The 27,252-nt window shown below is 47.2% G+C and overlaps 2 protein-coding genes and 2 long non-coding RNA genes across 8 annotated transcripts in view; 2 read left to right on the top strand and 2 right to left on the bottom strand.

The window, feature by feature from the left end:
• Nucleotides 1–5,729, bottom strand: part of NEURL1 (neuralized E3 ubiquitin protein ligase 1) — a 143,024-nt gene extending 137,295 nt beyond the window's left edge. The window contains exon 1 of the mRNA XM_064431213.1: nt 5,485–5,729. Coding sequence (XP_064287283.1) covers nt 5,485–5,569 — 85 coding nt within the window. The 5' untranslated portion in view covers nt 5,570–5,729. The remainder of the gene's footprint in view (nt 1–5,484) is intronic.
• A 296-nt stretch (nt 5,730–6,025) lies between these two features.
• LOC135306760 (uncharacterized) lies at nt 6,026–14,043 on the top strand. The gene is made up of 2 exons (XR_010367529.1): nt 6,026–6,406; nt 13,901–14,043. It is a non-coding gene; the product is annotated as an uncharacterized LOC135306760 (long non-coding RNA).
• A 3,752-nt stretch (nt 14,044–17,795) lies between these two features.
• Nucleotides 17,796–23,774, bottom strand: LOC135306759 (uncharacterized). 4 transcript variants are annotated; one of them, XR_010367525.1, is made up of 6 exons: nt 23,690–23,774; nt 22,890–23,048; nt 21,432–21,629; nt 19,641–19,774; nt 18,733–19,523; nt 17,796–18,024 (listed from the first exon to the last, which is right to left on the bottom strand). It is a non-coding gene; the product is annotated as an uncharacterized LOC135306759 (long non-coding RNA). The 4 variants fall into 4 exon arrangements; XR_010367526.1 differs by lacking the exon at nt 23,690–23,774 and adding an exon at nt 23,160–23,603; XR_010367528.1 differs by lacking the exon at nt 18,733–19,523.
• Nucleotides 22,825–26,799, top strand: CALHM3 (calcium homeostasis modulator 3). 2 transcript variants are annotated; one of them, XM_064431201.1, is made up of 3 exons: nt 22,825–23,652; nt 24,557–24,812; nt 25,728–26,799. In XM_064431201.1, exons 1-3 carry the CDS (start codon nt 23,366–23,368, stop codon nt 26,187–26,189), a joined length of 1,005 nt encoding a protein of 334 aa, XP_064287271.1. In that variant the 5' UTR covers nt 22,825–23,365; the 3' UTR covers nt 26,190–26,799. The 2 variants fall into 2 exon arrangements, 1 of the variants encoding a protein (XP_064287271.1); XR_010367524.1 differs by lacking the exons at nt 22,825–23,652; nt 25,728–26,799 and adding an exon at nt 23,873–23,998 and having other exon boundaries at nt 24,557–24,690.
• Nucleotides 26,800–27,252: the final 453 nt, after the last annotated feature.

The raw sequence follows: 27,252 nt of genomic DNA, 5'->3' as shown, positions 1-27,252 counted from the left end.
TCTTCTGAATCTTTCCTGAGATTTTGGAAGGAGAAGAACCAGAACTACACATAATACACACATGTACACAACAATCTATTAATGGCCTCTATTTTCCTCTGTTTGGCTTCCCTCATAATTTCTAGTATTTAATTTGCTTTATTTAATTACTGAGCCTGGCAGTAATATTTTTAGCTCAATCATCCAACTGATGTTTTGGTTCCTACTAGTTCTCAAAAGTAGACTTTCTTGCACTTGAGAAATATAGAGAATCACCCATGGGCAAGAAACCAACCACATGATTTCCTGGGAAATTTGTTAAAAGTTGCAGCAGTACCTGCTTCACCAACAGGCTTCATCACCTTATGAAAGAGACAATAGGAAAGGAAAAGTAAGATCAATAAATTGCTGAACACTGAGCAATTTTAGGCAGTTTAAATGCAATAAATCAAACTTCAGTAGCTTGGGAAAAAATCTAGTGCTTGGGAGAAGGTCATACAAACCTGACAACCTCAGGCAGGAAAAACTTTATGCCCACAACCCAGAGAGGTCAGAGGGAGATAAGCATACCCTGGACAGAGTAAAAGCAGAAGGACAGGAAGCAGGAGGCATCCTTCAAAGCCTTGAATGATGAAGCTTCTGACCCTGTAAGGCTGGAAGAAAATTATATAATCCTTCAAAGAAGAACCAATTATGATGGCAATGGGAGCTGAGGTTATCTCAGTGTCAGTGTTGGTATCCCCACAATGCACTGCCTGTGATGCCTAAAAATGCTTGTGATGCACCCCATCTTCTAAGCCCTATGACCATCAGTTGCTGATAACCTTTTACTCTCCCCTTAGTGCTATCTAGTGAGTGCACAAAATGGAGCTGGCAGCAGGACAGTCTTTCAACAATATATAATTATTTAAATTTCTACACCAGCCAGATTACTATCTTCTACGTGTGTTTCAGAAACTCATAAAGCACCAGGGAGATAGGGGGAAAGTCTGACATGTTTATGTGTCAGTGGGATACAATGTTTGGAACAGCAACTGCAGAAATGCAAGACTGTGTAATCCTGACTGGTACCCTCCATGGGTGAGGGAAAGCAGGAAAGCTTCTGCCTTCTTAGTCAAGTGCTTCACAACAGGCTGCCAGTCTGGGGGCTGCAGCCAGAGAGGTGGCAACACCCTCCAGCAAACCACTGCTGACCCTGGCTGCAGGTGTCCCAGCAAAGGAAACGACTACGAACTGCTCTGTTGAGGTGCCAGACTGCTTCATGTGACACTCTGAAGATATAAACCCCAAATCATCCTGCAGACATCACCCAGACCCATGAGTAAACACTATCTGGATGAATGAGCAATAAGTACAGGCAACCATAGCAGCACCCAGCACAACATGACTAAGATCCTAATGGGAGCCTCCGGATGCCACTGTAATACAAATAAAAAAGAAGAGCCCATGAGTAATCAGCACTGCTGAAAAGAGGATCCCTGGCAGCTGAGGCTGTTTCTGTAATACTATGCACGCATTCTTTTGCAAAAATATCACAGGTGCATTGACCTATGAGAAAATCAACAGGAAGTAATCCTGCTTGCTGCCACTCACTCTTCAAGGCAAGAGGGGCTCAGGAAAGAGTACCAAACCTGAGTAGGAGGCTGGAGGAGAGGATTTAAAAGAGAAGACAGTAATAGTTCTTAGCTTTTACAGTGTAATATTGATCTGCTGTCTACAGCAATGGCTAAGCCTTCTTGAAGCTGAGGACACAAGACAAGTGAGGATAAAGAGCTCCTTGGAGCAGAGGAGATGGCATACAAGTCCTGTGCCTCACTTCTGACCCAAGGACTAGGAAAACTTCATTTGTTTATCCTGGACCAGCACATCTGGGAGCTACATCACTGCCCAAACAGGGCACACAACCCACACCTCACAGGAGGAAGAGTTAAACACTTCCAGCAATGTTGAGCAGGAAAGAATGCAAAAGCCAGAGACTGGGAAGATGTAACACTAGGCAAGGAGGGGAACTTAATGAGTTACACCAGGATTAATAAAAATAGTTAATAGAGGAAATTGAATAGACTATCTTGGAAGAACCTTGGGGGAGGGAGAGGGGTTAAACTGAGGATCCATCTCTTGAGAAATAATAGAATCTCCTTGGTTAGAACAGTTCAACACAGATTACCCTGACATAACTAAATAAACAGTACACAGAGCCACTGATGAGAAGGCTGATCTTTTTCATCTCAGAATTCAGCAGATTAGATACAGTACAGCTGGAGTTTTCCCACTTGGCTCCCCTCCAAACAGCCATACACACCTTGTTTGATAGTTATCACAAACCATATTTCAGAGAGGGTGGACAGCAAAAATTTCCTGGAGTTTATCTGGCTGCATCCTTAAGGAGATTGTTACCAGATAATCATAATCTTTTGCACAGCATTAGGAAAGTACACAAAGGATCACCTTCTGTCACCCCTGACAAACTACATCTGGGTTATGGGAAGGGAAATACTCACAGGAATTCTGAAAATAATCTCACCTCAACCTCCCCATCATGATATCGCCAAGTGAAAACCTCCTTCCAGTCACTGGCCAGGACTTCAAGGTTAACAGCCATATCAGGACCATGGCATCAGATCACCTGCAGTCCTGGAGGAGTTCAGTTTTCACTGTCTCCAAAACAGCCAGAGCCTGTAGGCACAACTGTGGCACCAAAGTCTGGATTCATAATGCAGATATGACATACTACTCTGGAACAGGTAATTCCAAAGTGCTCAAGTCTGGTGGTTCCTAGTGAACAGTTATGTGAAGTGCTTTTATAAACAGCTGGACATAATAGATTTTAAAGTATTACCTTACTCAAAAGCAACTTGAAAATCATCAGCCTGGGGTTCCAGCTCTGCTCTTGCAGGTACCTTCATAAAGACCTGCCTATTGCAGTTACCTGGTTTTAAAACTGCAGCTAAAGCCTGAGAATCAAGTTGAGTGGTTTCCTCCTTTTGCACGACCATCTAAAGCAAAGCAAATATTCTGCCAGCCTTGTCGGTCTTCATGAGATTTCTGTCTTATGCCTTCAACACCAGAAGTATCACATGGTCTTCAGAAGATTTATGTAACTAAAGGTGACCATTTTTAGCAGGACTAAGAGAAAGACATAAAAATTTCCAGCACAAGTGGGCGACAGCTCTACCATGTGCAGAGATGTTACTTCTTACTTAGGTGAGATGAACTTGTAAGGTACAGGGACTGAATTTAAAGTCTGCAAGCCACCTTAGGAAACAATGCAATCACAGCTTCTTCTCAAGCAAGAATGAGCCTAACCACCCTGGCACCAGGCCAGGAAGAGGTTGTCACAGTGTAAAAAAGTATTAGATGGTGGTACAGAACTTATAAAAGTTCTCTATCCCCAACACTAAACCAGACACTGAAGGAAGAACAACTGGGGATCTTCAACTAAAATATACTTTACAAAATGTTAAATGGCAGATAAGTAACAAAACTGTGTGACATTCATACTTTCACTGCTATGCCTTGAGTCTATTTTACAGAAACCTGTCAAATGCAATCAGACTTGTTTATTCTGCATATAAATGTAGGACCTGAGGCAGTCTGGTTTCAAAAAAGACAGAAAAGGCACATATTGTCCCTGGCAGTTGCTTAGTTTTTATAACAAAGGCAATGCCTTGTTCACTCTTTATTCCAAATTAAAATTATTTCAATGCTCTCTTGCATTAGAATCTTGAGAATATTTCTGCTTGCTGCCTCAGTACAGGTAGAAAAATAATTAAAATGTAAATTAAAGGAAGAAATATAGAAACAAAGTGCCATTAACACACAACTCACTGCTCCCACCGCCCCCCCTCCCAAAATCAGGTGATTCATACAGAGCATCCTCCAAATCTCACGTAAGCCACTGTTAATGGATTAAGTGGCAGTGTCCCTTCTGGCTCCAGTTTATAAATTCTTATCTGCTTAAGGTTGCTCCAGAAAGACTTCCAGCTGACAGCAAGATTCTTAAAGAGACAAATCCTCCCTGGCAGTTTACAATTGCATACCAACAACTACAGCATTGCGTGTGCCTTCATGTTTGCACTGACAGAGGATGATGGTTCATTGTTTAGGATTCAGCATCCCCCTCCTTTCAAGTCTGATCTGAAGCACCACCATTGCTTGGGCTGAGTTTCTCACTGACTTCGTCTGTGACAGAGCAATGAGCATTCCTAACATCTCCTTGCATGGCCACTGAAACAGCCATGACAAAAGCACCCTCAGTTCACACCACTGCTCCAAATCACCCAAGTACAGACAAAGGGGGCAGAGAGATTCAGCAGAAGAATAATGCAGGTATCAGAAAATCCTTCCCTATAACAACCAGTTGCCCAGCTCATCATTAACCATTTCCACTCCCCTTGACCATGCCAAAGAAGTATCCAAAAGCCCAGCAAAAAATGAGGGTGAACAGCACTATTTTCCATGCTGGTGGCTGCAAATTCTGCAACACATAGAGGAAGCTGCAACAAGTTATAATCTGAAATGGATGTTAGAGCAGCACCTTCCCTCATTCTCTGCTTACAGGGAGATGTGTGACATCCTCTACCTCCATTAGCAAGTGCCTTTGGCTGTGAAAATGACCTTAGAGAAGAGGTACCCGGGTAGTGCTGAACGCACAGTGTGTGTGTGTGTGTGTGTGTGTGTGTGTGTACTGCTGCCCGAGAAAATTGCATTCATGAACGATGGGCTATTTTCTGCTAACACCCTCCCAACTTCCAGTAAAAAGGGGGTAAACAAGAGCAGAGATGGAGGAGACCTTTGGCAGGCTCTCCTGTCCACATCACAGAAGTCACCCCCATCCCATTTGGTGCCAACAGGTCCCCAGGAGTTCAGAAAAGGGATGGCATCCTTATGAGCATGAGAATAGCCACATCAGCGAGACAAGGAACCCCAACTACTCCCTGCCCTCCTCCAAACAGGACTGACAGTCCCATGCACACACACACATTCATGGAGCCCTTACAAGAGACAGCAAAGCAAAGCCTTCATTCACCGATAAGCACTCGGGGACTCTTGGGGCTCTTACTCCCCCAAATTGCTGCCCTTTGCTTTCCGAGGGCACCTGTGCCTGGAAAGAGCCGTGCCCCCATCAGGGCACTGCCGGGGCAGGAGTGGCAGCGCTGCGGGCAGGGCAGGGCAGGGCAGGGCAGGGCAGGGCAGGGCAGGGCAGGGCAGGGCAGGGGGTCACACCGCGACAGGGCTGGGGTGCCAGGCACGGAGCCATCCTGCCCGGGGAGCACAGCCTGCCCGAGGTGTCCGGGATGCCTGCCCGGTGCTGTGTGCAGCCGGGATCTAATCCCAAACTGGGCTCCCTGCGCTACCCAGGTTTGCGTCCTGCCCGGCTGCCCAGCCGATCCCGGCGTGTCCGGAGCGCCCATCCCGCTCCGGGCTGCTCCAGGTGCCCGGGATCCCGCGGTGCCCGCCTGCAGGGGGATGCTGGGGCTGCCGGGGCTGCCGACCGAGCCGTACCTTTGAGGCGGTGGTGGCGGGCGCGGTGCAGGCGGCCCTGGCCGCCGCGGGGCAGCGCGGGGATGCTGGAGAAGCGGCTCCCCATGGCGGCATCCGAGCCGGGCCGGGCCGGGCGGCACCGCGAGCTCTGTCCGCCCGGGGGCTGCGGCGGCGAGGGCGGAGGGCAGCGGCGGCTCCGAGGGCGCCGGGAGCCGCGGGCCCGCCCGCCGGGCCCCCCGCCCCGCTCGGCTCGGCTCGGCTCAGCTCCTCTCGGCCGGGCTCGGCTCGGCTCGGCTCAGCTCCACTCGGCTTAGCTCGGCTCCGCTCGGCTCGGCTCCGCTCGGCTCGGCTCCGCTCGGCTCGGCTCGGCTCGGCTCGGCTCCGCTCGGCTCGGCTCGGCTCCGCTCGGCGGGGCGGGGCGGCGGCACCGCGGCCCCCCCGCCGCGCCCGTCGCCATGGAGACACAGCTGTTCCGCCGGGGGGGCGCCGCCCCGCCCAGATGTGCCAACGCTGGCGCGACAGGTGGGGACACGGAGGCTCTGCCGACCCCCGCCCCAGCACAGGGACACCCGGACCGCGAACCCCGAGGGGCAGACGCGGGTCAGGGACATCATTCCTTCCATTGCCAGCCCGGGACTGCCCTCGCACCTGCTGGCCCCAAACCCGCTTCCCCAGCCTCCTTCTTCCAGAGGGGAAATTGTGGCCAAGCCCGGAATCCAGGCGCTTCCAAAAAGCTCCGTCATACATGGACACTCACCCAAGCAGACCGGCTGTGGTGGGATGCAGCTGTCCTAAAGCAATTAGGATTCTCCTGGATGCAAACAGGTCAGAGCCACACTCGGGAAGGCAAAGAAGATGGCAAGCAGCTCCTCCAGGGCAAATGGACAAGTAGGCAGCTAATCAGAGGGGCAAGCAGGTCTCTTTCTGGTCCCTGACTTACCCAGTAAGTTGTGTGTGTGATTGCAGCCACCACTTTACTCAATCCAGGGGCTCAAAGCAGTGAAAAGTTCCAGTCAAGCTCAGGGAAGTAGGGTAGGGTAGAGATGGGATAAAGGGAAACACTTCACTGGCAGATCTGTGAAGGTCAGGAGCTCATACAGGTGAAGCACCAGCATGGGGCACTGCCTGAATGTGTGTCACCTGAAAGCTGCTGTGATACAAACACATCCCGCGTGAGCTGGGACTGCCCTGTGTGGCTGCAGCCCTCTGAGCCTCTGCACAGCTCCAGTGCCACAAACACAAATTACTCACACGTGCCTGGGATATGCTAAAGTGGCTCATTTTCTTGCCCTTAAAGAGGTCCTGTGTTGATACCACAGCTGTCCAGTACCAGACGTGTGGCTCCTCTTCTCACTGCCCACCCTGGAGCCACCCAGGCCACTGAGGTGCTCCACAAAAGCAGCCATGGCTATACAGGATGGGAAGGTTCCCCCTGTCCTCACCACAGCAGCACCTTGGCCACAGGGCAATTTCTCCTGTGACAGCCACAACCCAAGACCTGGAGTTGTTCAGTTGGTACCACAGTAAAATCAACCCACAGCTGATGTTGTCTATTGCATAATTTCATTACCTTTGTCTTTTAAGAGGATTACAGGCTCTGAAGACATGGTTATAAGCTTCATCTGGAGTTTTAGTGAATGCTGCATTCAGCCATGTCGTGGCTGTAAAATGGCTTTGTCCTTCCTTCTGTAGAACAAAAATTAAATTTTCAGCTTTCTTCTGAAAGGTGATTTTGCTATCTATCTGCCTCTACCCTCCATTTTCCTTCCTCTTACTAAATGTAAGAAAAGCCCTTCCTGGTCAAGGACCACGTATTAATATTTTCACCCTGAAAACAGTTACTGCTGCAATTTCCTCATCCAGAAAGCCAAGAGATCCCCTGTTCTCTGAAACCACTCAAGTATCTAACTTTCAGAGAAGGGGAAGGTTATTTCTGAGGTTAAATAACAAAACTTTTTAAGAAATATTGAGAACCTCAACCAAAATATAATGCTTAAATCCAGATGAGGATTTCTTTTGGCATGTATGATCTACAGAGCCAGGGTGAAGAACCATTACTGTCCTGCCCAGCTTTTAACTGCACTACGGGTGAGATGTGCCCTTTTATTGCATCCTTTCTCATTCTCTCAGAAGTAGAAAGGAACAACCACACCGGTCAGAGTGAAGCCATGGTAGAGTGGGGTTGAAGTCTGGCTGAAACATGAGCCCTCTGTTCAGCTCTCCTGGTGTTTGGGTCCTGCTCTGGCCCCATGCTGCTCCACTAGCTGCCTCCACATGCAGGAAGCTCAAGAGCAGAGGTGAGGCAGAGGCTGAGACTGAGTCACATCTTTGTTTAGGTCCTTTGTGGACATCAACACTCTGTTTCCAGCGAGCTCATTACAGTGAGCCCAAAAAGAAACAAAGCACCCTGAGATGAGCTCCGTTGATTAGCACACGATGCTAATGACACCAAGGTTGTGGGTTCAGTCCCTGCATGGGCCGTTCACTTAAGGATTCGACTTGATGATTTTGTGGGTCCCTTTCAACTCAGAATATTCTGTGATTTGTGGCACAAGACTGGAATGGCCCTTAGAGGGGCAATTCCACCTCCTCATCACACAATACCTTCCATCCTGTTGAACCTAATTTTCTCCAACCAACAAAATAAAGGAAAAAAAAAACCCTGTTATTTCTCAACTTCTTTTCTCTAATCTTTCTCTCTCTGCCTGTCCTTGAATTGCAAGAGATCTTGAGCAAGGACTGTCACTTTTCTGAGAAGTTTCATGTTTAATGTGGCAGAAAGAGGTGTCAATGTAAGGCAAATTATAATGGAAAGAGGCATCTTTCCATTGTATAAAAGAGATCTTGAAAAAGGCAAGGTACCAGTTTTGGACTGGAGGCATAGGGAACATCCGTGTCATAGCACAGGAAGGATTTCTGTGCAGTCATCCATTAGATGACAGGCACTCCCACATGTGAGTGCAGGCTGCTACCTGTGCCTTGTGTGGCAGCTCACCACGTGGGGAGCCTGCTCCCAGAAGGACCAGGGCTGTCTGCTTCCACCAAACCCACCCTGAGTTGTAGACAGCAGGCACCAATTTAACCTTGGTGCCACAGTGTGAATATTAAACTATGCCCCACATGGCTGGTGGGGTTTGTGCTCAACCACCTCCCCTTTCCACCTGGATAACCAAGGTAAAGCACAGTTCCATCAGTGAAAGGAGGATGCCTTACAGACCTGCTTTAGCAACATGCTCATCTGCCATGAGGGATGGGCTGTGCTTTGCCTGGCACAGCAGCCTGCAGCTGACACCATGGGGACAATGCAAAACAGCACCAGGGGTTGTTGTGATTGTACATTGGTTCACTTTATCAGAGAGTCTTTGAATTTGCTCCTTATATTGGTTGGAGAAGCAGTGAGAAGGAGGGGCTGCTTGCTGTCCTTGCCAACTTATGTCAGCTTTTCCTGCAAAAAATGTTGAGCAGGGTGAGAAATATGCTCTGTGATCACAGGGGCCCTTGACAGACAAAACAGGATCACACTGATTCTGGGTTTTTGCCTTTTTCCTGTGCTCTAGCAACAGGGAGCATTGAAACAGCTTGCCAAAACTGCAGGGCTTTCACACCAGCAAGTCAGGACTTTCCTTGTGTGTTAGTGTTATCAATTGAATTGGCTAATTAGAGACATGCAATTCCTTGGTACCAGCCCTGCCAGGTGTGGGGACCTGGTGCAGAGCATGCTGTGGGACAGATCAGGATGAGTTTACAGTGACCTAAAACTCCTCTCTACTTTCTGAATTTGTGCATGGGCACCCAACTTCCAATTTGTAATTTGTGCTTAGAAGTCAATGGAGACAATGCAGCCACTCCATTGATTTCATCTGAAGTTAGTATCAGCTAACACTGTCATTATAATTATGGACAAACACAAGGAGAAAGGCTCTGCACAGCCACATCTGCTCATGGAACAAAAGTCACAAAACCACCCATCAATTCTCAATTCTCCACCCGAGAGCTGGGTGCAAGGATGAGCTGCAGCTGCTCAGCTCAGGCATGCGTGAAAGACCACAGAGACAGGATGTGGAGGAGGATTTGTGAGAGGCTGGAGGGTAGGATCTACGTGCTGGATGATCAGGCAGATAACCAACTGCCAGGCTGGGTACACAGGGGTGCTTTCAGACTGCAAAGGGGGCGAGGTCAGATGAGTTCACCTGCATTTAAGGACTCTGGGTGTTTTGTAAAGGTCTCTAACTCTGAAGCATTGTGAAGCAGTGAAGAAAATTTAGTAAAAATTCCCTTTTTAATGCCTATGTTTGTGCCTTCTAGGCACATCAGCCCTCAAGGGGTTTCACAAGAAACCAGGTAATCACAATCACAGAATAATATGAGGAATCAGAAGAACAGGAGTAGAGATGAAGCCTGAGCCAACATTCCCTGAAATGTGGGCAAACACATCAGAATCCATATTCTGAGAGGATGCTCAGAGGAGGAGTTGCAACCCAGGGAATAAATGTCATGGGATAAAACACAAAGCAGTGAGTGGGCACTAGCCAGGCCCTTTTGGATTTGAAACCCATGGGGTCCAGCAGCCTGGAGCACTCGGTGACACACAAGTGAGAGTGCTGAGAATGTGGCACTTTAAGCATCAAAGGGTCTGAGAATGGAAATATACTGTACATCCCTTCCAGAGCAAGGTTTGATCCATTAGGCCCTGCTGACTTCACATACCCATTAAGCTAATTCTTTCCCTTATATATTGAAGAAGGATCTCAAAAGCTGTCGCTTTAATTGCTGTAATTAAATGCCTGGCATCAGAACTTCAACAGATATGGAAGAAAAAGACACACCTATCCATGAAATGTACAGATCTGCATGCTGCAGGGAGAAAAGATCATCTGGGAGATATTCATTGCATCTAGTTGTTGGGCTAATCCCTAATTTGTGTATTTTTAAATGCCTGAATGAAAAAGGCCTCCTTGATGTGGCATGCATCACACAAAAATGAAATACCCTGCAGCCACTACATCAGGAAGATTTACCCCCATTGTTGTCACCTTGGAAACTTATGAAAACAGGATGTAAGGCTCAGATGGGACAGAAGCAAATTTGGCCTTGTGAGTTAAAATAGGACAGGAAGACAAGAGACCACTCTCAGTCACAGGTGAACAACTGTGCTTGTGTCTAACAGGACAACAGATTTCACATCAGCAACGAGAAGAGTATGTGAAGATACATCTACAGATAATAGGTTAAAGTGAAGAAGGGAAAAAAGATCTGTACATATAAAACCTCACAAGATGTTTAGTCTCAGACAGCAGTCAAAAAAAGCCATCATTACAAGTGATCATCCAATTTTGTGCTTTTTCCCTGAGAAAACTAAATCCCATGTCACCTCTTAGGTAAGAAAAATAGATACTGGTTTTATATGAGTGGCACAGGAAAGAAGTGTCCATCTTCTGTGACATACTGGTTGTACAGCGTGCAGACTAGGGAAAATGCTTTGTGCAGCCATCTTGATGCTTTAGATTAATTCTGTTTATTTTCTGACCTTTACATTTGCAGTTCTCCCATTCATCAGCAATGGATTCATTTGAGAGGAGGCTTTTGCATATTTAGCAGCCATTTTGCAAACTGCTACTTAGGTATTTGTTATGAGCTATGCTCAAAGACAATCATCTGAAGCCAAAAAAACCAAAAAAAAACGGGGGAGAACAAACAGATTGTTAGAAAATATTAATTTTTTTCACATACACTGGTCACATTTTTTGAGCTCTGACATGAAAACACAATTATACACTTGCAATGCCTCTGTGAGAAGGGTTTAAGTACCTTTTTATTCAAGTCTATTGGGCTCCTCATACTGGGAAACTCAGTGAAGCCTCTTGAGCCCCAAGTGTATTTCAGAGCAGCCCCAACTCTGCTTCCTCCCATAGCAGAAAGCTTCAAGGGACATATTTGTGCCACATCCCAGTGACCCAAATCTCACCACTAAGCTGGGGCTTAGTAGAAAGGCCAGCACTGAGCAGAGGATATTTCCAGGGGAATCAGCTCCTCCCTATTTAAAGGGTCCTTTGATCTACAAGAGAAATCTAACAGGAATTTAGCACAGCTAATAGTCAAGCCTTTGATCTTCCCTTTGGCGTTTCACTGGCTGTCAGACAGCCTGAACCCCTACTTCCAGCAATAGGAGCCACAGATTTCTCCCTAGCACTTTACAGTGAGTTTGCCACCTTCATAGATTGACCAGTGTTGCAGGGGTTTTGCTCCTTTCACTTATCTTTTGGGGAAATTCTCCCTTGAAACTTTTTGGTAGACAATGGACCGTCCTTTCAGTCTCCCTTTCATATCTCTGTCAAGATATTGCTACAGAGGTGGCAGGCAGCCCACTGCAGCAGAACACAGACTCTGAGGGATATTTGCCTTCTAAAAAAGATCCTGCATTCTTTCCAGATCTGAATGGCTGTAAGTTAAAGGAGGGATATATCAAGACTTTGATGACAGATGCCAGTGTCAATCTCATATCCTATTTCTGCATCAAAATATTTGCTCTTAATTGAATTTACTGTGCAAATTAACAGTGGAGGTGCCCAGATTTCTAAATGGGTCATTGCCAACCAGCTTTACATCACACTGAGAAGTCAGCATGCTTGAGGAATATTGGGAAAAAAAACAAATATTTACTAAATGTGATGAGTTAGAGAAAGGGGAAGTGTATTGAGGATGTTAAGGATGTTAGTCTGAACCTCTAAATGTGTTTGACATCCTCAGTACCTTAAATAGTGGGTTAGATTACCAAAGGCATCCAACAGCTTTGGTGTATTTGGTCAGTATTTCCTTTCTCCATGGTGGTTCCAGGATAGCAGTGTATCTTCACAGGTTCCAAAGACTACAAACTCCAAATAAACTTAAAGCAATAAGAAAAGTCTGGGCTTTGATCTCCCACTCTTCCACAGTCTGCAGAGCCTGCACACAGCCAGCACCACCACACAGAATGACACAAGCAGTACCAAAGAGCCAACCAAGATGGTCTTCCCCCATCTGACTCAGCCTCAAACCGGCCATAGGAACAGGATCTGTTCAGCACTTGTCCTCCTGATGAGCTCTCATCCAAGCCAGTCAGGCGCTGTGTAGTCCCTGGAGCTGAACACCACCCTCAGAGGTCCCCAGAAAGGCTGAGGCTGCTCATTAATTCCCTCCTGGTCCACACAGGGAGTTCCAGGCTGACTGACAGGGAATTGGCTGAATCTCAAAAAGATGACCTGGAAACAGCAGCAATAGCTCTCTCTGCCCGTTCTACAGAGCCCTGCTGGTGGCACTGGCTCTGTAGCCTGCTGGTAGCATCTGAAGTCACCATTCCTCTTTGCTCCTTGATGCAAATAGTGGGAGCCAGCCAGCACAAACTCAGAAGTGTCAAGTTTGCTATCATAAAGCTCCAGTGACTCCCAATTTAAAGAGCATCATGATGAGGAGCACTTCCCACCAGGAGAATGTCATGAGCTGCTGCATTCAGCAAATCAGACACAACTATTTCCTTTTCCAAGGATACAATCTGGTCCCAGCAGTGAGGATTAACCCCCTAGACAAATATTAGCCTTAATTTTGGTTTAACAGCCAGGATCAGCTAGAATGAGTATCAAAACTGTTATCTTGAAATGCTCAACTAAGCCAGGGAGGAACAGGAGGGAGCACAAGTCCCCAACAGCACTTATTTGAATAATCTTGCTGACAGATCTGTTCTTTTCTCAGAATTTCCAGTCTGCATAACAGATCACAACATGAAATCAGATACTGTCACTGGGCTCTGATAAATGGGGATGCAAGGACTAAATATTCTCTTTCCATATGAATAAATACTCCAATTCAAACAGCACCACTTGCATTGTTCACGCTGTCACCAAAATCCTGCAGGCAGCATCACAGCCTAGTAACTGAGCAGCACCCATCATTATTCATTTCATGAGCAGATATAGATTTTCAGCTCTCATTTACTGACAACATGTTCCTGACATTATAATCTCTTCTAAAAGCTTCTGCATGAGTTATAGCTACTGGTTTCAAAAGGAAATTTTGCATCTCTGCCTCTGAATTACTGACAATATTTTCAGTGTCTCTGAGACATTTAGGGAACAAATTTCCCTTTAATTTTAGGACTGCAAAGGAAAAGCTATTACAATATTGGGGTAATTTTTGCAATGCTTTAATGAGTGTCAGTTAAAATCCTACAACTTCCAGTCTGAATTTACTGAGTTGCAAGTTCCATATCAGTGGAGTTTCTTAGATACTTTTCTGTTTGATACAAAAGGCAAAGTAGATACTTATGAATTATAGTTCCATCATTCATCCTTCTTCTGCACAAATGGAACAGGTCAAGGGTCTAATTACAGCCTTGCTAGCAGTTAAGGCCAATTGCCAAAGCTTTTGCTTTTATTCTTTTTTCCTTTTGCTTTTATTCTTACAGTTCTTTTCTTCGCTGCCTCCATCTCTGCAGTAGTCAAAAACCTTTATGGTGGAATCTGTCCTCATTTTAGGAAGGAATTAAATAGCAAGAGCTGGATCTGCAATGCTTCTGTCTACTTCCAGAGTGTACTTGTAGCTAACAGAGCACGTGGGCAATAAAACAATGGTCATGCCAGAGACTGAGAAGGTAATAGTGTGAAATAACCCAAAATGCAATCCCTGCCTTACACTTCTATGGATTAACTGTTCTGTTCTGCTGCCCAGGGTGGAGAGCCGAGGCTGTAAGCCTGCAAATACCCGAGTGAAAACAGATCTGGGTGCTGGGTGTGCCCAGGGCCAGAGAAGCCAGTTTGTAGTGGCTTGGTTCCCCCCAAAATCACCTTCAACCACACAGAGGTGATTTACTCCTAAGGAGCAAGGGTGGCTCTTGACAATGAGGCTGGGAAAGTGCATGTCAACATCAGAAACAGGTCAAAGGCACAGAGCTGGGCTGAAGGTGATGCTCCATGGCTGGGAAATTGGTGGCAAGAAAGCCTTTGACTGCTGAGGACTCTGGCTGAGACCAAGCCAGAGAGGGATTGGCACTCTCATGAAGCTCCTCATCCACCTCTGCTGTCACTCCATCGCTGCTTCTGATGTGGATCCCAAATGTTTTCTGTGCCCTCCAAGTCACTACAGCATGTTACTCTGCAGAGATGGACTCTGCTAAATGAAAGTGAAAATGTAATGAGGTTTAGAGGCAAGAAGGGAGAGGAAGACATGAGGGGGGACATGGGGGGCTGGCCAAGAGAAATCTTGATGAAGGGACAGGGATTAATTTCCAAGAGCATGTTTAGTCTGTGTACCAAAGCCAAGACGCTGAGTTCCCCAGGAGACCTTAACACAGAACAGTTCAGGGGTATTCAGAGCTCTTGGAAAAGCCCTGTTACAGCAGATAAACCTCAAGGAGCAGAGGGGTGGCTGTCACAACACCACAGGATCCCATCATCCCACATGGTGTGATTCCAGCTATTTGCTTTGGAAAGACAGGAGTAGTTAGGGATGTTACCAAAGGCAGCATGAGAAGATGATTATCCTCTGCAGAACACAAGGCACTGCAGGTAATTACTGTCTGTGCAACCATAAGAATTTAGCTTGGAACAGAAGATATGGAAAATTGTAGTGTGCCTTAAAAGACCATTTCTTCTGAGTCCATGATTGTTAGTATTAAGTAAAGTTATAAATTGCAGTCCATAATCTTGTCTTTAAAAGGTATTTTGTGCTCTTCAATGAGGCCCAGGACAGAGAGAGCAGAGTCTTTTTTTGAACCATCTGTCTCTGATGATGGCACATTTTTCTCCTTAGCTCTTTACAAAAGCTTGTCACGGGGTGGATTGGGCTGGTAGTGATGGTGGTACAGCTGGAATGGTTGGTGGGTTTTACCCTACAGTTTCTACAAGATTACCTGCTGTTTTGGAGGAAGTTTTTTGCTCTCTTGGAACTGCCTCTTTTAAGAGCATGCATTAATTACTCCTCACGAATATGTGGTGAGAGGCAGTGAGCAGGAACCTGCCAGAGCCCAGCAATGCAGCAGTAAATCCACCTGCAGACACCTCCTCCTCCTGCAATCTTCCCTCTGAAAAGGTGTTAGAGCTTGAGCTTTTAAGCTTGAAAAAAAGTTCCAAAGTCAGAATATGTGAGAGAGATGAAATGAGAGTTGAAGAGAGAAAGGAAAACTGTATCTTCAAGTCTAAACATCCTGAGATTCCTATGATTTGTTAATTTCCCATTTATCACGGTCAAGCATAAGTGAAATCTGCCACAGAGATCATCCACAAGTCTCTTGCCATCACAGAGAATATGTGCTGCTGGTGAGAGACTGCCCAAGAAGGTTAAGTCAGGATGGCATTTTCCTGTGAGAAAGTCAGAATAACTGCAGATAACTGCATTTCTGTTCACAGAGTTCTGGAGACACCCAACACCATAAAAATATAAATATACACAGAGAGGAAGAGTAACAAAGTGCGGGTGGGTTATAAACACAGATAAAGACAAGAGCTAGATGACAAGACAATTTTGTGAAGCAGGACTCTAATTCTGCTGGAAGATGAATTGCACCTACTGTGAAGCACCAACTTTCTTCAAATGCTTCAGGGATGTGTGTTTTAGGTCAGGTGGCCCTGGCATTAGTAGGAAAATGAAATAGTATTTTTATACAAGAACGTGGAGTTTTAGGACTGGAGGTCACATATTGCTCTGCAGAGGAGCTAATGGCCAGACAGCAGAGTGTGCGTGTGTGTGTGTGTGTGTGTGTGTTTGTGTACACATGCAGTGGGTAACAAACTCTCACAACTTCCATAATATTTAAGCTGTTACCTGAACCTCAGATACTTGAGAAAGCTCCTTTGTACCAAATAAGGACAAGAGCTCTGAGAGAAAACATTGACATTTTCCTGGATTATTAAGATGTCCTCTTTCTAAACAATCCTGTAATCTCTGCTCTTGAATGAACACCTAAAAGTACAGCCCCTCTCCAGCTGAGAGCCCACGGGAGTCCACGGAACAAGAGAGGTTCCTGTCTAGAGGAAAAGGCATTTGGAAAAGCAGGATAGAGCTGTCAGGGTGCTCAGGGCTCCTCGCCGGGCTGGGAGCGGCTGTGGCTCCACACTGGGGCTGCAGAGGGGCTGCCCTACCAAGGATGGGACTGCTGGCTGCTGGGGGGCAGGACATGCTGGGTTTGGGGGGCTTTGCAGAGAAATGCCGCAATGAGCTGAGTTTTTTCTGTCTTTGACTCACTCTGAGGCAAGTTCAGGTTAGTGCTGGTGCCTGAAGGAAACCAAAGGCAAATTCAAATCCAAACCCTGGCCAATTTAAATGCTGATATATTTCCTTCTGTCAGAGGCAGGGGGTTTTAGCCATCACTTCACATGAGACACGAGGCACTGGAAGAATAAAGCTCCCACCTCGGAGCCCCAAGGAACACCACAACAATGAATTTTAACACCTGTGGAGAGAGATTGGGTCTTCTTGCAACAAGAAAATACCTGTAGTGTTTTGCTTATGATGTCTTCATGCATACCTCGCTTTTCTTGGGAAACTCTGCTTCATGGATTCCATTCTGAATGTTGTGGTTCTTTCTCCTCTTTGCAAATCTTTTTCAAGGTCTATTAAAAAAAATCCTCATAGTAACTAGTTCTATTTTATGGGTACCTCTGTATTTGCAGATATACATAGAGGCAGATCTAAGGGAGGTTCAGAGTGGACATCAGGAAAAAGTTCTTCACTAAGAGGGTTGTCAGTCAGAACACACTCTTCAGAGAAGTGGCCATGGCACCAAGCCTGGCAGAGTTCAAGAAGCATCAGGATGAAGCTCTTAGACAATTGATTAATTTCAGATAACCCTGTGAGAAGCAGGGAGCTGGACTCAATGACCCTTGTGAGTCCCTTCCAACTGGCAATATTCTATGATTCCATAGTTTTCAGCCGGGAGGAATGGATCCTGACCACCACCCAGCCCTTACTTCTCCCTCAGTTCCTTCTGCAGTTTATTTGCAGCACATAAGAAAGGCTCAAGATTGCTCTAGCACATTTTCAGCCCAGAAAACGCCTGATGTCTGCTAAAACTTCATAAAGGTTTGTAGTAGAGATACGCACACGAGATGAGCCCAAGCATCCTGAAGGACACCTGTGCTGCAGCCTCACATGGGTGCTGTGGGAATTCTGACCCGCGATCCCTGAGCGCACCCCAGCAGCGCTGGCAGGGCTGCTCCCCCGGCACCGCTTCCAGGGATGCTCAGCGCTCCTGAAAGTTCTCGCTGTCGCCTCGGAGCGCTGCGGGAAGCGCGGGGAGGGCCGGAGGCAGCGCCGGAGCCGCAGCACCGCTCGGCGGTGGCGGGTCCCTCTGCAAGCTGGGGACAGGACAGCGGCTCGCTCTTCAGCGCTGCTTAACGCCGCTGCATCGCTTTCGTGGCACCAAGAAAAGCTGTTTCCCCGCCGTTTCGAGGCTTTGCTCTGCTCCAATCCCTCTGCAGACACCCTTCACTCCCCAGCTTTAAAGCCCCTGCACCCCAGGACACGGCAGTGATACTGGGATGCTGCTTCACAGCCCTGTGCCTGGCTGCAAAACACAGTCAGCTGTGCTTAATCCTGCGAGTAAAAAAAAAAAAAAAAAAAAAAAAAAAAAAAAAAAAAAAAAAAAAAAATTAATAATAATAAATTGAGAAAAAAGAGCAAAATTTACCTATAATTTTCTCTTTCTACCTTTACAAGTTTTTCCATTCCTGACACACAACTTCGAGAAATACAGGATCACCCCTTACAAAAGATCTGTGACATCAGTTTTTAGATATGACTTACCTAAGGGGTTTTGGTGAATTAATAACACACTACAGAGAGAAATTTTGACTTAAAAGCCATGAATCTTTTAAGACTACTGAAGGATGTGGTCTGCTTCCTAGAGAAGTCATGTTGGACAAAGACTGTGTCAGCTTTAAATTCAAATGCAGACGCCCAAAGTCACAGCACTGAGATGGGTTTTGTCACTCAACTTCCATTTCCTTTAACACACCTAAACTGAAGACAAACTGATCTCTCAAGAAAAGTTTGTTATCAGTGGTTTTCATCCTGTGAAAAAGGACGAAAACTGTGGATACCTCAGGGCTGGATCTTAATTCTGTGTGTCTAAAAAGAACAACAACCAAAAAAAAAAAACCAAATCAAACCAAAACAAAAAAACTCCCCCCCCCCCCAAAAAAAAAAACACCACTAAATAAAAAACAAGACACAAAAAAAATACCCCTAGCTAAACATCAGTAGATATGTGGGTATTAGCAAATCAGAAAAAGTCTGAAAAACCTCTGAGCCGCAATATTTAGAGATCAGTCTGCTTTCTTTATTCTCCATCTTATTCCTTAATTCCCTCTTAGCAGAGAACAGAGTCTATCTCAAATGATGTCACTGCAGCATCAGTTCCAAGCCAAGCAGATAAATGGCCTTACAAAACTCCCTCAGTCAGAAATGGTGTGAATTAGGTCAAGATTGGGGTAATGCAGACATCAGGAAATAAAGCTTCTAAGTAAGCCAAAAAGCAAAGTGTTAATGACCAGGACAGCAATATATAATGAGCTCTTAAGAAGAACAACACAGAACTAAGCCACATATTTCCTCGCTGGCAGTCAGCTGGATGTTGGTGCTTTAATGAAGTTACAAGGCAGAACACAGGAATATCTGATCTCCAGAGAACATCATTAGTGAAGATAAACTACATTTTACAATGCTGCCATTATTTTTGCTAGCATCTCATTAATCATTTAATGGTCATTACTCATTATTTACTTAGCCTGGACAGAGTACACAGCTGTGCAGAAATACCCACAGAATCACAGATTTAGGTGGTCCCTGCCCATGGAGCCAACAAAGCTGTAATTTGTCACTGCAGCCAGTGACCATCAGAAGTTTGCATAGGAGGAAATACTGCCTATGTTCATCTTCATGGGCAGTTGAAATGGAAATTGACTTCTGCTGTGACAAATTGAAGATGCTGAATGATTTCCAGGCAGTGAGGAGTAAAATCCTCTACCAGATTTGGAGAAAAAGAAGGCAATGATATTGCTCTGCTGTCCTCAGTGGTGGACTGGGGCCCCAAACTGTTTCAAAAAGGCCAGAGAAGATAGAGCTTAGTTGCAACCTGTCAAGTATAGACAGGCTCTCAGGGTGTCTCTGTGGGCACAAGGGTTAGGAACAAGGGTTAGGAACAGGCTCACCTGAGCTGCAGGGGAACAACAAACGGGTCTGCAGGCAGGGCTGCTGGGAAAGGCCATTTACAGTGGCAATGGCCTTCACTCAAACACAAGGTGACAAATCTTCTCTAAGCCTTGAACAAGCACGAACCCTTGTCCTGTGAATAAACACAGCCAGGTGGAAAGGGTTTTCCATTTCAGCAGCTGAGAGGTGCCCAAAACAGAGAGTGGACCACAGTCCTCCCACGGTGACCTGGGAAAGCATGGGTGCTCCCACATCACAGGGATGGGACAGTTCACCAGTGACTTATTCACCCTCCCAGAGAAGGGGTTCATGTGGATCCACTCTTGACTCTGTAAAGGGAAACTGAGGCAAGGAGCACACTGCTTGGTACCTGCTCCTTGTGGCCATACAGTGCTTGCTTTACCCAAACACCCTGTGGAGGCGGCATCCACACGTGGCAATTAATGAGCCAAGACATTGGGGGAAAAGACACATTCAGAACTAAACTCATTTCATAGACAAGTTCTGCAGTCTGTGAGTGTGCTGGGCCAGTTCTGCATCCTGATTTATCATCCAGCAGCAGAGGCACAGAAATGAGCAGGGTCTTAACTCAGTGACCTGTGGTGCTTGGGGGGTACCCTGACTGCAGCACCCATCAGAGCAGGACAGTGCCTCTAGGTGGGTGTCAGAGTTGCTGGGCATTTTCAGGTCAATAGTACAACCCCACATTTTTAACAAGGGGAAAGAACACCTTTTCTTCTTTTTTTGTGCTTTGTGTGTGTGCTTTCTTTTTTCTTTTTTTTTTTAATGTCCTTACACCACCTAAGGAACAGTTGACCAAACCATGTAACAGTTTTCTAAATATGTTTTGCCTGAGGCACACATTCAGGACAGAAAAAAATTCAGTCCAGGTAATTAAATGATTTGTCAGTTATAAATAATTGCCAATGGCTCCCAGTGAGGTAACCCATCACCTCCCATGCCACAGGCCAGGAATGCTCCTGCAGGAGCCCTTGGGTCCTTCCCTACTGCTGGGAAAAGTGCTCTTGGCAAAGGCCAGTTTGCTGCAGAGCAAGCTTCAGGATGGGTGAAATGTCTGCTCCTGGACACTGGCTTTCCTGTGGGAAAGAAGGTCCACTCCCAGCAGAGGAGAGGGAGACTGGTGTGACCTGCACTGCTGGCCTCTGCTCCCAGCAAAACACAAGGATAGGGACTTGCTCTGGGTGTGCACACCCCCAGGAGCCACACCTGCACAGAGGCAGTGCTGCTCCAGATCACAGGCTCAGGCACAAAACAACCACACCTTCCTGCTGAACCTACCCTGTTTCAAGGACCAGTTCAAATTTGGTGATGAAATCATCCTTGTCCCTCTCACGCCTGTACCCACCACCATCTCCTGAGGCAAAAAACCTACAGCTGGTATTTTACTGCCATAAAGAGGCAAGGCAGGGAGGCTCCCTCCTCTGCACTGTGTTCTGCAATGCTGAGGCAGAAGTAAAGGGTTGTTTTTGCCTTTCTAGCTCTCCTGGCCCTCCAAAAGATGCACTGAGAAACCACGGCTTCCAGCATGGTTTTGGAGATTTGCTGTCAAGGAGCAGCTGCCTTGCTCTGAGCATGGTGCCCTTGAGAGCTGCAGGCAGTCCCACAGCAGGGTGACTGCACTGCTGGGAACAGAGGCACTGCTGGAGAACATGAGACAGATTATTTTAATCCTTGTTTCCTCGTCATTTTCCCCTAGGAACTGAGTAATGAAATGTGATAAATTTTGAGAAACATTTTGAACACTTGTCCATCTCTAGCAATTTACTTACCTCAACAGGCCTTTCTCTCTTTCCCCAGGAAGCTCTGAATGTCTTTCTCTGCAAGTTCAGGAATATTCCCTTTCTTCTACAGCTCAACAACTCCATGTCTCAGCTCTGAGTCTCTGGTGACATCCCAATCACAAAAGAGCAGTGATTACCCTGAGGCATCTTTTACAGACCTCCAACATCCTGGTCAGGAGATGGCACCTGGGAGAAGTAAAATTCCCTTGTAGATCGTCCTGTCCAGTGGATGTTTCCTACTCTTTTTACGTCTTATTTTCCTGAGCTGTAAGGAACTGTTCAGCCTTTACTATGTTTTTGCCCAGGAGAGCTAGAAAGGCAAAATGATTTTTCTAAAGTAATTGTTCTATAGAGAGTGCACAGCACTTTCTGAAGCCAAGTCAGCACATAAATGTAAGCCATTAAATGAGAAACCCACTGAGTATTGAAGCAGTTGAGAACCAAGACCGGCTGCACCCTGGCTAAAAATCAACTATGGAGTTCAGCCAGGGGTCATGATGCCCTGTAACAGCAATGTGGAGGGGTCCTGATGTCCTGTAATGGCAAAATGGAAACATGAGCTGGTTAGCCAGGGGTTTTTATTGCTGATGGATGAACATTAACAGGCAATTCACTCACAGGTAAAGGAGAGCACAAATATTATGGCTGGAGCAAATGTATTTCATTAAAGTAACTGTGTGAGTTGCTGTTCAGACTGGAGGAGATGACATTCACGTGTGATTCATCTGTATGTGCCTGTGAACAGCTACAGGTACCTCCTCCCTGCTGATCCTTTCACATGATACCATCAAGACAACCAGTGGGAGACAGCATGGGCAGAAACCCCAGTGCTGGCAGATAGTGAGCTTCAGTTCCTTTTTTTAAATGAAATATTTAAAAGTAACACCCTTTTTCCCTCCCCCTTCCCTGAATGCATTTGGAAACCTGAGCTGAGAAGAAATCTGAAAGTGTTTTGAGAGGAAAATAATGTTCAATATGTCAGGAGAAAAACCTCAGAACTTCCTTGTGTGTCAGTGAGTTGGATTTATCTGTAAAATGAACTTCTGAGACAAAAAAATGATGAAGATGATAACCCAGTCCCAAAAAGAAAAAAGAACCAGCTGCTCTGATTGCATCGTGCCCTCTGATGGGGAGACAGAAGTGCTGCAGGGCAAGAGCCTGGGACATGGATGCAGTATGGTACAAATATCCCAGGATATTTAGGATGCACAGCCAAGAGCAGCCTTTGCCCCCAGGTGCCATTCCAGGCTTTGAAAGCTGTGGATTCTCTCATCCTCTCTACTAGAGGGCTGGTCCTTTCAGCCCATTTCCATAGGGAAATCTGAGCCTGCAGCACACTCGAGCCAGGTGCTGCTCCCTGCCTTCCCCCCTGCCCCACACGGGGCTGGGGACATGCAAAGAGAAGTGGGGCAGCAGCAGGAGCACAGATGAGCTCATTTGATTTACCTGGTTTCTCCTGGGCAGTGAATCACTGAACAGGCTTCAATCAGCAGAGAGAGCAGCTCACAGGCACCCACCAATGGCTCTCCATGGAGAGTTACCATCTCCGGGAGGGAGGGGCCAGGCACTACTGGAGGCTGTCACTGCTGGCCATGTGGTTCAGCCCTGAAAATTAAAAACAAGGTGATAAAAAAGGCTGCAGGAGGCTGTATCCATCAGCTCACCTAGAAAAGCTACCAACTGCCCTGGAAGACAAGAAGTGGGTGAGAGACAGACCTGTGAGATTTGTGTGCCAGTGGGGAAGCCCCAGCACAGGGTGTTCCCCCCATCACAGCAGCTCTCTTCCATCCTCATCCTCCTGCTGACTGGAAGCTGAGCTGCATCCCCTGCCCTGTGGCAGCAGAAGGAGGGACAGAGGGAGACAGGCCCTTCTGGGCAGCCCAGGGATTTCCAGGAGGAGCACCCCTGACCAAAAGAACACCATGGACCGATTCCGGATGATCTTCCAGTACTTCCAGTCCAACTCGGAGTCTGTAATGAACGGGATCTGTGGGCTCTTGGCCCTGGCAAGTGTAAAGATGTACACCAGCTTGGACTTCAGCTGCCCCTGCCTGCCCCAGTACAACATGGCATATGGCTTGGGGATCATGTTCGTGCCCCCCATCATCCTTTTCCTGTGTGGGCTCATCCTCAACAGGCAGTCCCTGGTGATGCTGGAGGAGTGGAGGCGGCCGCCGGGGCGCAGGAGGAAGGACCTGGCTGTCATCAGGTGGGCTTTGCTGTGGCACTGGCATCCCTCTTCTCACCTCCTGTTTAGCTTCTTTCTCCATAGCTTTGATCCTCCTGGTAGATTAATTTTCTTGTAAGCTCATCTCCTGAGACCTCTCCCCATGGCCCTGGAGGGGAGGGGTATGGGAAATGCATTTACATCCAGCAGAAATTAGGGCAGGCTGGTTCCATCCCAGCTGAGGAGAGCAGCAGTGCCTCAACACCTGGGCTTGTGCCACCACCCTGGGAAGCTGCATTGCTGCTGCCCTGTCATGCACTCACTCGGGGTGCCTTCTGAGGCTTCCATGTGCAAAAACATCAGGCATTTCCTTTTAAATATGCAGAAGGTGTGGCATTTTCATCACAGTCATTCTTTATGAAAAGCCTCATGGCCTCCCTCCCTTCACCTGAGTTTTTACTAATTTGTACTGGTGGAATGGTGAGGAGAATCGTATTCCATCTGTTATATGTAAAGTTTTATGCAGTACACAGGTTGGCTCAGAGAGGGGCAAGAAAGGCTGCAGAAAAAAGGGGATTTTCCAGATTAAAACTGATGAGAAAAGGAAGTATGAATATGCAAGACAAGGGAGAGCTGACAAAGATCTGTGCATGGGAGATGTAAGGGTACAGTCGAGGCAAACACATGGTGAGGGGACTGTGCACTGAGTGCAGGCAGCACACAGAGCCCTGCCTTGTGCTAGTGCAGGTTTCACTGAGAGGCAGAACCAGCAAAGACATCCCAGAGCAGAGGAAACATCAGCAGGAGCAATGCTGAGGGCAGCCCTGGGAGTCAGTTCCCTGGGTCTGGAAAGTCTGCTTGGCACAGGACAGCCTGCATCCCTCAGGGCTCTGGATGAGGACAAAGCTGCCAGCATTAAGCCAGTCCCCTCTCTCTGCTGCTCCAGGTACATGTGCTCCTCCATCATGCAGCGAGCCATGGTTGCCCCTGTCGTCTGGATCGTCGTCACCCTCCTGGATGGCAAATGCCTCATCTGTGCTTTCAGTGGCTCCATGGATCCCCAGAAGTTTGTGGGCTTTGCCAATGTGAGCACAGAGCAGGTGCAGCAGCTGCTGGCCAAGGTGCCCTGCAAGGATGACGAGCTCGTGAGGAACAACACGTCCCGCAGGGCGGTGTCCAGGTACCTGCGCTGCTGCTCCCAGGTGGGTCACTGCTGGCAGTGTTGGTGAGGTGACCAGGCATGTGGCATCCTCTCCTGCTCTTCCTTGATTTGCCATCCCTTCATTGTGGTCAGGCTGGGAGCAGGGCTGCTATGTGCTTCTTTTTGCCTCCAAATGATGCTATCCTAAGTGATAACCTTGAGTTGGGCAGGGAAAAATAAAGAAATTATGAATAGTTTAATAGAAGAACCAGCAGCTTCTAAACCCAGATAATAAAAGAGGTTGTGTCTCCTAAAGCCCTGATCAGTGTCAAAAGATTCTTCTAACTGCTAACCCTGCAGACAGGACCCACTGTTTTAAGGACAGTGCAGGCTTAGACAGATTAAAACAGCTTGCTCAGGAGCAATCGAACAGGGCACAACAGAGAGTGGAGCACTGACTGGCCTCAGCTCTTGGTATAAAAGTGCCAGTCATTGGGACTGGTGGGAGGTCATTGAAAACAAGCCCTTTTTTCTTATCCAAGGGAGCTGCCCAGAGTCTGGACTGTCTTCATGCTGCAGTGGGGACTCCTGGGCCCTGGAGTCTGTAGGTGGCAGATGAAGATCACTGGAGATAAGGAAATGCTGAAGGAGAGCACTAAAGTCCCCTTTCCCTGGGGTACTCCTATGCTCATAGCAAATACCTGTCTGCTCCAGGCAACTTTGCAATCAGTTATCCTTACTGAATGATTCATGCACAGATAAATGTCCCATATTCTCTGGGAGGAAATTACACCAACCTGCTGGGTGCAGTGTGGGGTGCTGGACTACAGAGACAGATCAAAGCCAGGAGTCCCAGATGCATCACATTTCCCCTCCAGCCACACAAACTCCCCGTCTCTCTGATACAGGCAAAGAGCTTGTGCCTGTCCTTGTGTCTGTCTTGCTCCTGTTTCACTGCTTCTTTCTTATCACACAGGCACTTGGCTGGAGCATTTTGTTGGTCCTGATCATAGCAGCTTTCCTTGCCCGCTGGCTCAGACCTTGCTTCGACCAGGCCACCCTCCTGCAGGCACGTCACTGGAGCAACTACATTGACATCGAGCAAAAGATATTTGAGGAAACCTGCTGTGAGCACAGCCGGCTCTTTGCTCACAAATGCATCCTCCACTTCTTTGAAAGCATGAGGCAAGAGATCAAACTGCACAGCTTCAGCTTGTCTAGGGAGAGAGAAGGGGCTGAAGGAGGGGAAGGTCTTCTCCAGGGTATCACAGATCAGGACCAGGTGAACAAACTTCTGAAAACATGGTACTATGAGAAACCTCCCCTGGATGTCAGCCAGGCACACCAGAGGCATCCCCTGGTGCGGGAGAGATCCCCTCTGCCCTGGGCAGACAAGGCCAGCACCCACTCCAGATTCCCCCAGCACTCCAATGTGTAAAGGGGGCTTTGTCCTGCAGGCACAGAAGGAGCATTGCCAAACCTCTGCACAAAGCAAGGACCACCAGGCAGATGACAGTGGTGCTCACACCTTCCTCCAAATCTGCAGCCTCAAAGGCTCTACTCCAGGGCATGCCTAGCAAAACCTCCAAAGTCAGCTAGTTCTGAGGGTCCAGGGTCCCAGATGCAGTCACTGTTAAGGACATTTCTCAGCCAAGGGCACCTGGGGCACTTCTGTCATATCAAAGAGTTTGCAGCTTCTTACATCTGTGATAAAAGTGTTCTGGCTTGAGGAAGGATTTAACCATGGCAGCAGCATCTGGCTGCATACACAAACCATACACACACAGAGGTGTGAACAGCTCCTGCCCCTTCCAGTGAAACCTGGTTCAAAGGGTTATCAGAGCTGACACAGAAATTATTTAATTGGCAACTCTCTTAGTACCACACCAACATAGTTACTCAAAAAGGCAAAACCACCTCCTATGTCTTCCTATCTGCTGAGAGCTCTGGCAGCCCCAACCCAGCTGCCAAACTGTTCTGCCTTCCTCTCACAACCCATCAATACTTCCATGCATTTTAAAAATTAAATATGGCAACACACTGAAATTCATGGAGCAGCATAACTTTGATTGAAGACACCTCTGAATAAGGACTGGATTGGGTTGGATTTGCAGAAGGAACCGGAGATGGAGGCTTTGCAAAACACAACCACGGGGCTACGCTGGGGCTTAGGGAGCTGCTGTAAGCACTGGTGCTAAGCCATGGAAAGGACACACTGACTCTGCCTGAGAACTCTGAGCACAGACTTTAAACACTCCCCTGCTAGATTTGAGTACAAACTGACCTATCCAGAGGATCATCCTTGCAACACCTATTTGGGCATTTCCATCCATAGTTTCAAAACTGTTTGAATGTAACCTTACCTCTGAGCCTGTGATAATAATTGCTTTCTCACCTGCCTTTCCCAGCCCTCATTGTACTTGGTGCCAGTTTGACTGGTACTTCTGTCCAGCATTGCTGCTTGGATGCATTAAAGTCTTTACTGCAGACTAACCCAGAAC

This window comes from Passer domesticus, chromosome 8 (genome assembly GCF_036417665.1).
Source record: "Passer domesticus isolate bPasDom1 chromosome 8, bPasDom1.hap1, whole genome shotgun sequence".
In the NCBI taxonomy this organism is placed as follows: Eukaryota; Metazoa; Chordata; class Aves; order Passeriformes; family Passeridae; genus Passer; species Passer domesticus.
Note: the sequence above shows the minus strand (reverse complement) of the source record. Positions and strands in the feature narration are given on the sequence as shown.